Source organism: Gossypium arboreum, chromosome 11 (genome assembly GCF_025698485.1).
Source record: "Gossypium arboreum isolate Shixiya-1 chromosome 11, ASM2569848v2, whole genome shotgun sequence".
In the NCBI taxonomy this organism is placed as follows: domain Eukaryota; kingdom Viridiplantae; phylum Streptophyta; class Magnoliopsida; order Malvales; family Malvaceae; genus Gossypium; species Gossypium arboreum.
Window position 1 is genome coordinate 116,627,970 of NC_069080.1, and position 12,321 is coordinate 116,640,290.

General features: G+C 40.3%; 1 protein-coding gene across 1 annotated transcript; it reads right to left on the reverse strand.

The window, feature by feature from the left end:
* Nucleotides 1–8,776: 8,776 nt before the first annotated feature.
* LOC128283945 (uncharacterized) lies at nt 8,777–11,476 on the reverse strand. Its single transcript, XM_053021359.1, has 5 exons — nt 11,365–11,476; nt 11,106–11,242; nt 10,734–10,973; nt 9,074–9,319; nt 8,777–8,917 (listed from the first exon to the last, which is right to left on the reverse strand). Exons 1-5 carry the CDS (start codon nt 11,474–11,476, stop codon nt 8,777–8,779), a joined length of 876 nt encoding a protein of 291 aa, XP_052877319.1.
* Nucleotides 11,477–12,321: the final 845 nt, after the last annotated feature.

Sequence of the window (12,321 nt, forward strand, 5' to 3'; positions counted from 1 at the left end):
TCAAAGGGTCAGCATCTTAGTTGTTGCTTTAGCCATTGGAACCTCTACTGGAGATGCTTTGGTTCAAAAAGGCTCGAAGATATTGTGGCTGTGGTTGTGGCTGTGGTTCACAATGGGGCAACAATGTTTATTCTTCATGACCATAAAATCATAATATTATGTTTTTTGGCTTAAGTAAAAGTAAAAAAATAATAATAATAATAATAATAAAATGAATAACAAGAGTAGACAGATTGGTATCAATATATTAGAAAAGTGAAAAAGGTCAGTTTTAAAGAAAAATAGTTAAAAATAAGGTATTCATAGAAATTAGAAACTAGATCATTGATGATTTCATTTTCAGCAAAAATTAGATACATCTAATTTCATAGAATTAAAAACCAAATCATAAAAACTCCAAATAATCAAATCATCAACTACAGATTTAAAATTCTAAGATCTAGACACTTAAAAAAACACATTGGTTGCATAAGAAAAATTTTAAAAATGTAATTGCTAAAACTACTAGAAATACGATTAAATTCAAGAATAAACTATTAATTTAAAACTAAAAAAATGAATAAGAAAAAAAATTAAGGATCCAGTCCGATTGCTAAGAAATTACACAAAAATATCATAAATTACACACAAATCAATCAAGCAAAATGGGAAATAGGAATTCTTACGAGAGTGGCAGGTTTGCTTGAAACACCTCGAAAAAATATGATCAGTTTTTGGTTTTTGATTGAAGAATATCGTCGAACAGCAAGAAGACTAGGCTTCTGATTTTCGAATGAGGTGACAATGGGAAGATTAAAAAGAGAAGAAGGAAGGGGGAGTCGGTTGTGGGTTGATTTCTGATTTTTTAGGGTGGTGGGTTGGTGGTGACAGTGGGAAGATGAAATAGAGAAGAGGGAAATGGTGGTGACTATGATAGAAACCAAACTAGAAATCTAGAAGACTGAAAAAGAATAGGAACGGAGAAGAAGAGAACAAACAGAGAGAGTGAATGATTTTTACTACTGTATTCTCTTCCTAAACATTTCCATTCCTTACGTACGAAAATATAGGGAAAATAATAACAACAAACTGTACGATAAGATTGGCATGCACAACACGTACCATTTTATTAACTTGATGTTGCGCACCGTTTGACTAATTCCCTTTGGCCCACTGCCTCAGCCCAACTAGTCCCAGCCCAAACTAGTTCATAAGTCTATAACAATTACTTCCCCCACGAGAGGATCCTTGTCCTTAAGGATCAAAATGAGGATAGACCATCTTTAGCTTCTCCAAAGGTTTCCAAGTAGCATCCTTGGGGAAAGAGTTTGCCCATTCAACCAAAACTTCTGTTACAGCCATATTTCCATGTTTCACCGTTCACCTATCGATGATACGAATAGGTTCATTGGCCCAAGATCCTTGGTCGTCCATCATTGGAAGAGTAGGTTGCACTAGAGTAATACTAACATGTTTCTTAAGTTATAAAACATGAAATGTAGGATAGGCCCTCGAGCTTTGCGGTAGTTGGAGTCTATATGTCACATTCCCAATCCTACTGACCACCCTATAAGGTTTGAAAATTTTGGGAGCCAACTTTTTATTCAACACCTTTCGGACCAAATGCTATTTTTATAGCTAAAGCCGTAAATCCAGTCTCCTTCGTAAAAAATATGGTTTGTGCGATGCTTATCAACTTGTTGTTACATTCTATCCTGAGCCTTTCTGAGATAAAATTTTAGTAGTTGCCTGGCAGCCTTCTAACACTGCAAACTCCTATCCATAGTGGCTACGAGAGACACCTCAGCTAAGTATGGCGTGTGAAGAGGAAGAAATTGGCCATATAAGGCCACATATGGAGCACACTAAATAGCTAAGTGGAAAGTAGAGTTATACCACCACTCAGCTAAAGGCAACCAGTTGACCGAATCATATGGTTTTTCACCAGTCATGTAACATAGGTAACCTTCCAAACACCTGTTGAGCACTTTCATTTTTCTGTCGGTTTCCAAATGGTAAGTTATGGAAAGGTGGAGTTGTGTACCTACTTTCATGAACAAGTCCTGCTAAATGTAGCTAACAAAAATCTTGTCCCTATCAGAAATAATAGAATCAAGCATGCCATGTAACTTGTACACGTTATCCAGAAACACTTGAACAACAATGAGAGCAAAGTAAGGATGGGATAAAGCCATGAAATACGCGTACTTCATAAGGTGGTCCATGACAACCAGAATCACATTTTTACCTTTGGAACTAGGCAGCCCTTCAATAAAATCCATAGCAATGGAAGACCAAGCTCATTTGGGAATCAGTGATGGCTATAACAGACTTAGAAGAGTGACGATTTTGGTCTTATTTCTTTGACAGAGGTACATTCACGTATCGCTTGTTTGATGTCCTTAGTGAGTCTTTTTCAATACAACTGACATTGATTCTCTTAACAGTAGCATGAACCCCATAATGGCCACCGAGAACATTGTTATGGAATAACTTGAAGAGTTCCTATTTCAAACTGCCTACATTCCCAACCACGATCCTGCCTTTCCTTCAAAGGAATATGTCATCCCAACAAAACTTTAGGTTGGAGTTGTTCTACTGTTGGACCTTATCACATAACTTCTATAGTTTAAGATCCAACTGATAAGATTTTTCTAGCGGGAGAGCAGCTGAGAGCTAACGACACAGCAGGGAAGCTAGAACAATTTCTCATCACACAAAACAGGCTAACTGGACAAAGCATTAGCACCTAAGTTCCCAGACCTCTTTCGATATACTACCTTATAGTTAAAGCCAGTCAATAATTTTAAGCTTTAATGGTTCATACGAATTTTAAAATGTCTCCCTATCAAGTAATAATGCCATTTCTTAACTGCTAAAAAAACAACCATTATTTCTTTTTTCGTAGACTGATAAAGCTTGATGTCTTATGCCCAACCTTTTGCTAAAATAGGCCACTGGTTTGCCCAACTGCTAAAGAACAACCTACCCTAAAACTGGAAGCATACGTATCAATACAAAACTCTCCCTGAAAGTTGGAAAGAATAAGTACAGGGTAGTATATAAGAATACTTTCAACTGCTGAAAAGCTCGAGTAGCCTATTTCGTCCAATTCTAAGCATTCTTTTTGAGCAAATTAATTAAGGGCCTTGCCAGGATACTATAATCCTTAATAAATTGCCTATAGTATCCTAAAAGTCCCAAGAACCCTCTAAATTCCTTCACAGTGGTAGGCAAAGGCGAATTTGCAACACATACCACTTTGGATTCATCCATGGAAACAGTCCTTCTAGAAATGACATACCTTAAATACTATACTTCTTCTATTCCAAAGCAACACTTGTTTCTCCAAAAAAAGAGTCTATGGTGTCTCATGATCAAGAAGGCTTCACAAATATGTGTCAAATGATCCCCCAAATTGGTCGAAAAGATCAAAATATCATTTAGAAAAACTAAAATAGTATTCCAGAACAAGTGTTTAAAAATGGAATTCATCAAATTTTGAAATGTTGATGGAGCATTGGTGAGGCTAAAAGGGATCACAAAGAACTCGTAGTATCCTTCATGAGTTTGAAAGGCTGTTTTGGGAATGTAAAATTCAAACATTCTGATTTGATGGTGTCCTGCTCGCAAATCAAGCTTGGAGAATATCCTAGCTTGGCCTAACTTGTCAAAGAGCTCCTCAATGATTGGTATTGGAAAACTGCCTCCACAGTCAACCGGTTGAGTTGTCTATAATTCACACAAAGTCTTCATCCCCCATCTTTTTTCTTGACCATCACCACTAGAGAGGCAAAAGGACTACTACTATCCTGATGATACTCGCTTGAAGCATCTCCTTGATTAACCTTTTTAGCTCAGGCTTTTGAACCATAGGATACCTGTAGGTCCTAATCATGACAATAGCCCTTTCATCTATTAGAGGAATCGGTGGTCTTGAAGCTGTAGTGGGGGTAGGCAAACCACCTATTGAAAAATATGTTCAAATTCCTTTAAGAGTAATTGTAGTTCCTTAGAAGTATCCCCTAATGTAGCAGTTGACAATTGTAGCTGGTCATCACTAATCATAAATAAAGTGTAGGGATCCACTTCTCCATGGACCATCAAGAGACACTTGGTAGCATGTCCCTCATTCATCACTTCAATAGTCCCAGTTAAACTACCTTAAATAGTGCATGGAATTCCCCTGAAGGAAAAATACATCACCATCAAATCAAAGTTCTAGGTAATCGACCCAAGTGAAAGAAGCCATTGGATTCTCAACACCGCATCACACCCTTTTAGTCGAAGAACCATGAAATTAGTAGCAAAATAAGCCCATTGATCATCCTATTCCACATTTTTGAAAACCCCCGAGTGAACAGTTGGCAACCATCAGCCACGGGTCACCCTCGATTGTTATTGTAGGCCCACTAGCAAGGCCAACTTAGTGAGCAACTTAGCATATAGGAAATTATAAGTGCTTTTCGATTTCACTAGAAAAATGGCTTTAACGGTACCTATACTCGCCTTGAATCGTATAGTATGAAGCCCATGAGATCCCTTAATAGTATGAAGAGACAACACTAGTGTCTGTTGTTGGTCAACCTCCTCTACTGAATCTTCCAGCTTGTCAGGACACTTCTGTAATTCTTTCAGCTCTTCCTCACCAAGTGAATCCAAAAGCATCTGTTATAATTGACTTTTGATACCCTTGTGACCCACATGGTATTTAGCACCACACCAGAAGTAGAGCCCCTTTTGTTTTTCTTTCTACCATCAATGTAGGACTGATACCCTTTGAGGGCCCTGTAGACAAAAACGAACATGCAAGTGTTGAGTTCCTCGAATGGGTAGAAGAGCCCCTTAAACCTATTGATTGGATGCTTATACCGACTACATTAGTGGAGAGGAATTACTAAGCTCAACTTATGAAGACCACTAATTAAACCTTACTATTGCTATGTTTAATTGATAAACAAAGCATAATGATTAATGAATGTTATGTATCACTTTGAAAATATATGCAAACTATGATTCATATTGACATTATGATGTGCTTAGTATAAAGTTTGGAAATAATATTTACATTCGAGCTACTTATCAATAAAAAGTATTTTTGAGCATGATTTTTTTGATACATGATTATGTCTGAAGATTGATTCTACTTTATTATTTTGTAAAATTGCCTTAACAGAAGTTGTGTTGTGCATGAACATTACTCGGGACAAGCAATGGTTTAAGTTTTAGGGTTGTGTAAACTCGAAATTTTATAAGGTTTCTCTATATATTTTTACCACCTTTTTAGTTAATAAATAGTTAATCTTGAGTAATTGTTATTAAAATAAATGAATTTTACTTAATTAGTAATATTGGGCATGAATTTATAAACTATGTGAAATTGTGCTTCATTATATGATTTTTGTACATATTTTATATTATTTCATGTTCATTTATTAATATGTGATTTTTCACTATGCTGGAGGACCATTAAAGATGTAATTAATGTGAATGAAACATAGACATGCATAAATTAATTCATGTGGATAGCAATACCACGCAATTTGGGTCATGAGGTTGATAATTTAACCTAGTAAAAGAGGTGCTAAAAGATGGACAGTCTACTACATTATTGGACTGAGAATGTAACACCCTAAACTCAGCCTAGACGTTATGGCCGAATTTGACGATGTCACATGAGAGTGTTTTTAACCAAACCATTTCGATTCATAAACCATTTCATTTATTATCTTTTACTTAGACAGAAAACGTGAAAAAGTCGTATTGTTTGAAAACGTTTCTTTATTGTGGAAGCTTTTGAACTATTTGTTGATTATTATTTAAAGAACCCATTTTTATTTACGAAAAGTCTTAATTTATTTTAAGAAAACCATAATATTGATATTGTAATTTATAGTCCTTTTCCACAGTTCAGAACCCAAATTAAAAGCCGAAAATCCAAATCCAAAGTCACATTAAACCCCAAATGAAATAATGAATAAACCAACATAAAAAGTCATAACCAAAATGTATGCAGACGTGGTCACCGTCGAGTCCACCATCAGACCGATCCACCCATCACTGGGATTACCGAATGACAAATAAATAAAGGGGTGAGTTTTCGTAACTCAGTGTGTACATCCCCACAGTATAGCATACATACAAATAGATAACATAATACAGTCATAATTCGGGCCTAAGCCATACAGAATTGGTGGGGCCTTTGGCCTTATCAGAAATAGAATCACATACAGTCTTAAGGCCTCAGCTCGTCTCATGCATATCAAATCAGAGTACATAAACACGCCCTCCAACCCTACACACCAACTCCGTCCAACCCGACACACCATGTTGGGATAAAATCGACCCACCTATCCCTGCACACTATATATGGGAACAAAATCGACCCATCTATCCCTACACACCATAAGGTACTGCAACGCAGCACATATTATAAGTATGCAGCTTAGCTGCCAGATAGCGAGCTTATGAAGCACTTCAGTACTTCCTTCACTTCATCAAACCCAGCCCGATACAATGCATCATACAAAAATGGCATGCTATAATGTAGAAAAAATAGATCATACATTTATTCCAGAACAGATCAGATATTCGTGCTAGGTATAACATGCTAACACATAAATCACAACATCACATCTTAGAAATAGGGCTCTAAGTAAACCTTACCGACCCTAGGATAGGTCACAGTCGACTTGGGCGACCCGTGCAACCTTACAGTACATTTCAGAAAGATGGGCTCATACATGTAACCTGTCCGTGTGGGCCCCCACGCCTGTGTGGCCCATCACGGCCCAAATTGGCCTTGACCGTGTGGATCACACGACCTGGCCCAGATTCCCATACGTCTGTGTAGTTCACCTATATAGGCCCACATATCCGTGTGGCCCATACGGCCCAATTGGTCTAGCCCGTCCCTCGCACACGGCCTAGCCAGCCTCACACGCTCGTATCTATCATACCCGTGTAGCACACGCATAGCCTGACTCGTCGATCACACGGCCATGTATCGCCACACGGCCTCTACACAGGCAGTCCACACGCCTGTGTAGCGTCAACAGTTTCAGTTTTGACTTTCACCGAAATTCGATTTCTGTGCAATCGTAGTACACACCTAGTATCGTTTAGAAGCTAATACAACCACGAGCACTCCAGAACCTAATATTAGACATTACGCCACTTCGTTAGTCATTTAAACTGAGTTACTAAAGACGGACAATTCCAGAAAGTTACCGATAACCTTACCTTTAACGAACAACGGCAGTTCCTCGTTGATTAGAACACCGTTTTAGCAACCCACAGCACTTTGGTTGTCTTCTAAACAAAAGAACAGTCTCTTAACAACCCCATAATCAATAATGAGACCCAAAAGTATCCTTACACTTACCAAATTCGCACCAACCGCAGAGATGAGTACTGATAAAGGAAAACACCCAAAAACCAATACTAAAAAGGAGTAAAAACGGCAGCAACAAGGGATTTTTGACTGGGAAAGAAAAAGAAAAGAAAAGAATATGGATAAGGGAAAAAATTACAGAGAAATATCGGTAAATGGAAAAGACTAAAATCTTGATAACTTCCTTATCCCAATCCCTTAATTTTCTCCACAAACGTCTTCACTATCAGCATTATAGTCCATCTCAAACTCTCACATGGCACAAGCAACAAAATAAATCATTTGCGCGTGCAGGTATTTGAACTCCATACCTCCCTCACTCCAACACACACCTTAACCACCAGACCAGCAGGCCCATTCTGATATAGTCCTACTAGCATTTAAACTTAAGCCCACTGAACAAGAGTAAGGCTTTATTCAACAAAATACCAAAATTTTCCAAACCTAAGGCTTGAACTTGGGACCTCTCATACACACCCAAAACCCACAACCACTGAAGCAGATACAGATTTTTGTGTCATATTCAAGCAGGATCAAAAACATAAATTTCAGGGCATTACAACTCTACCCTCCTAAAAGAAAATTTCGTCCTCGAAATTTACCTAATTACAAAAGGTGAGGATATTGCTGGCGCATCGAATCCTCCGACTCCAAAGTAGCCTCCTCAGTGCTATGATTTCGCCACAACACATTTACTAAAGGAATAGATTTCCTACGTAGAACTTTAACGTCGCGATCTAGGATCTGAACTAGCTCCTCCTAGAAAGTTAGATCTGGTCTAACCTCAATCTTCTCCACAAGCATAATGTGTGTGGGATTAGAGCGGTAGCGTCTCAACATCGAGAAATGAAACACATCATGAATATGATCTAACTCTGGAGGTAGCTCCAACTGATAGGCGACTGGTCCTACTGGCTTCACAATTCGGTACGGCCCAATAAACCGATGGCTCAGCTTACCCTTGCGACTGAACCTCAGAACCTTCTTCCATGGAAAGACCCTAAGGAAAACCATGTCCCCCACAGAATACTCTATGTCCTTCCTCTTCAGATCAGCATAGGATTTCTGTCTATCAGAAGCCGCTTTCAGACGATCTCGAATCAAGTGGTCTTTATCCTCAGTTTCTGATACCAACTCTATACCTAGAACTCGTCTCTTACCCAACTCGACCAAAGATAAGGAGTGCGACAAGTTACAACCATACAAAGGCCTCATAAGGTGCCATCTCAGATACTAGATCGGTAGTTGTTATTGTGTTTAACTTTGCTAAAGGCAAGTACTCCTCCCAACTGTCTTGGAAGTCGATAATACAACCCCTCAACATGTCCTTTAGTATCTAAATCACCCTCTCTGACTAACCATCCGTCTGAGGATTCTCGAACCCAGAGCCTCATGAAGTTTTCCTCAAAATCGAGACGTAAAACGAGGATCCCTATCAGAAATGATCGAAACAGATACCCCATGCAGCCTTACTACCTCAGAAATGTAAAGCTTGGCCAACTTCTGTAAGGAGAAGTCTGTCCTAACAGGAATGAAATGTGCGGTCTGGGTAAATCGGTTCACGATGACCCAAACAGAATCCTTCTTAGTGGGTGTTAGGGACAACCCACTAATGAAGTCCATCGTTACTCGCTCCTATTTCCACATCGGTATCTTAACCAGCTGTAGCAAACCCGAAGGTAACTAATGTTCAGCCTTAACCTGTTGACAAGTCAAACAGCGAGCAACAAAGTCAGTAACCTCACGTTTCAATCCTGGCCACCAGTACAACTCTCGGAGATCTCGATAGATTTTGTTCCCATCGAGATACATAGCATAAGGGCTACTATGCGCCTCCCTCAAAATCGATAGTCTCAAATCTTCATCATTCGGTACATAGATCTGACCGCGGAAACACAATACCCCATCACTGTTAATCCCAAAATTGGCCGTAGCACCGTCCTCTACCTGATGAAAGCGCAACTCCAAAGACTTACCCCCATTTACTTATCCCTAATCTGATCAACCCAGGTCAGTTTAACTTGAAGTTTTGCCAACAAACTTCCATCGTCAAAGAGACTCAGTCGAGCGAACATCTCTCAGATCGATCACAGCCCTATGACTTAATGCATCGACCACCATATTGGCCTTACCAGGATAATACTCAATAATGCAATCATAATCCTTAAGCAGTTCTACCCATCAACGCTGCCCAAGGTTTAACTCCTTCTGGGTGAGGAGATACTTGAGGTTCTTGTGATCAGTGCAGATGGTACACTTCTTATCGTACAGATAATGCCTCCAGATCTTAAGAGCAAAGACCACTGCTGCCAGTTCCAAATCGTGCGTCATATAATTTTCCTCCTGAATCTTAAGCTATCGAGACGTATATACAACCACCTTACCGTCCTACAACGCAACCCAGACCCACATGGGATGCATCACTATATACTACGAAGTCCTTACCGGGTTTAGGATGAATCAGTACAGGTGTCTAAATTAATACGGTCTTGAGTTTCTCAAAGCTCTCCTGGTGTGCATCAGTCCACACGAAAGGGACTCCCTTTCGTAGTAACTTAGTCATCAGAGCAGCAATCAAAGAAAACCCCTCTACGAATCGACGATAATATCCTACTAGCTCTAAAAAACTACTAATTTTTTACACATTCTTCAGCTGTTTCCATCCCATCACAGCTTTAATCTTACGAGGATCCATTCGAATCCCCTTAGCAGAAACCACATGCCCCAAAAATGTCACTTCACGAAGCCAGAACTCACACTTGCTGAACTTTACATACAACTATTTCTCACGGAGGATCCGCAGAATCACTCTTAAATGCTCGTCGTGCTAGCCCTCAGACTTAAAATACACCAAAATGTTTTCGATGAACACCACCACAAACTGATCCAAGTAAGACTGGAATACACGGTTCGTTAAGTCCATAAATGCCGCTGGTGCATTAGTTAACCCAAAGGGCATAACCAGGAACTCGTAATGCCCATAACGAGTCCTAAAAGATGTCTTATGCACATCGGCCTCATTTACCCTCAATTGATGATAACCTAACTACAGATCAATTTTAGAAAACACTGAAACCCCTCTAAACTGATCAAATAAGTCATCTATCCTCGGACGTGGGTTTTTATTCTTAATCATCAACTTGTTCAACTGATGGTAGTCGATACACATCCTCATCGTACCGTCATTCTTTTTCACAAACAGAACCAGTGCTCCCTATGGAGACACACTGGGATGAATAAACCCATGATTCAACAGTTCCTGAATCTAAGCCTTAAGTTTTGTCAGCTCCTTTGGTGCCATTCGGTAAGGGGCGATAGACACCGGAGCTGTGCCCAAAAACAACTCAATCCCGAATTCTACCTTACGATTTGGAGGTAATCCTGGCAGTTCCTCTGGAAAGACATCTGGAAAGTCCCTCACCGTTCGGATATCCTTAACCGAAGAGTTCTCAGAATCAGCAACACTGATATACGCCAAGTACGCCTCGTACCCCTTCCTTACTAACTTTTCTACCACTAATGCAGATATCACATTAGTCAGATAATCTCGTCGTTCCCTAATCACGATTACCTCGATATCCTCTTTGATTCTCAAAGCAATCTTCTTTTTAGAGCAATCCAGACTTACTCGATGCTTAACCAGCTAGTCTATACCTAAAATCAGATCGAACGCACCAAATGGAACCTCCATTAAATCAGCTAGAAATACAGTCTCTTAGACTTCTAATGGTACGTCTCTAAACAGTTTGTTAACCCCAACAAATTGCCTCAACAGAATCACCGCTGTTATCTCACTATAAGTGCTCTCAAACGATAACCCCAAGGTCTCAGACACCGCACTAACTACGTAAGAGTGTGTAGAGCCTAAATCTATCAATGCATAGTAAGATACATTAAAAATTAATAACGTACCCGTGATGATGTCTAGAGCATCTCCATCCTCTCGGCGATGAGCAGCATAAACCAGTGCAGGCTGCCTCGCCTCAATCAACCCGGCACCTCTGCCCGGTGCTCTTTGTCCTCGGCCCATGCCGTCACTAGCCCTAGCCTGACCTCGGCCCCTAGGTGGGGCAGACCTACCTTTGGCGGGTGTGCAGTCTCCATAGTCAGAGCTTGCATTTGATTAGTCCTCAATGGACAGTCCTTAGCACGATGCTCAGAAGACCCACATCTAAGTCAAGCTCTAATAGACCTCCAACACTCGCTCAGATGGCTTCTATCACAAAGCTGACAAATCGCCACCCCAGTAGGTGCAACAGTAGGCCAAAATATAACGAGCCCATCAGATCTGGCCTTTTTTCTATACCTTATCCTAGCATTCGAAGGCTCTGTACTAGCGCTCAGCGCGCTTAACCTCCTCCGATTTCTTGGCCTTCTCGACCAACACAGCAAACTCACGCTCCCTCTGCGGAGCTATCAGGACCCTCAAGTTATCCCTAAGGCCGTCCTTAAAATGGACACAACGCTCATACTCAGTCGCCACCATGCCTCGCGCATAACGGCTCAGTCTCAGAAATTCAGCCTCATACTCGACCACTGAACGATCTTCTTGAGGAAGATTCAAGAGCTCACACCTCCTAGCGTCGATATAGCTGGCTCGCACATACTTGCCCAAGAAAGCCGTTTTAAACAAATCCCATGTTAACCGATCGGGCTGAGTATCATCCTTAGCCATCAGCTACCACTGATACACTTCATTGTGAAGCAGTGAAACAGCCCTCTTGAGTTTCTGTTCAGCAGAAAAGTCCAAATCATCCATAATACGCAGCTTGGCCTCCATCCAGTACTCAGCTACATTAAGAACAACTTCAGCGATGCCCTTAAATACCTCAGCCCTATTGGACCAGAGTCATTTCGTAACAAACCCACGGCTCCTAGAACTGATGTTGGATCCAGTGACCCTCTCCAAAATCCGCAGCATAGCTTCAGACAGTGCGTCATCTCCAGCT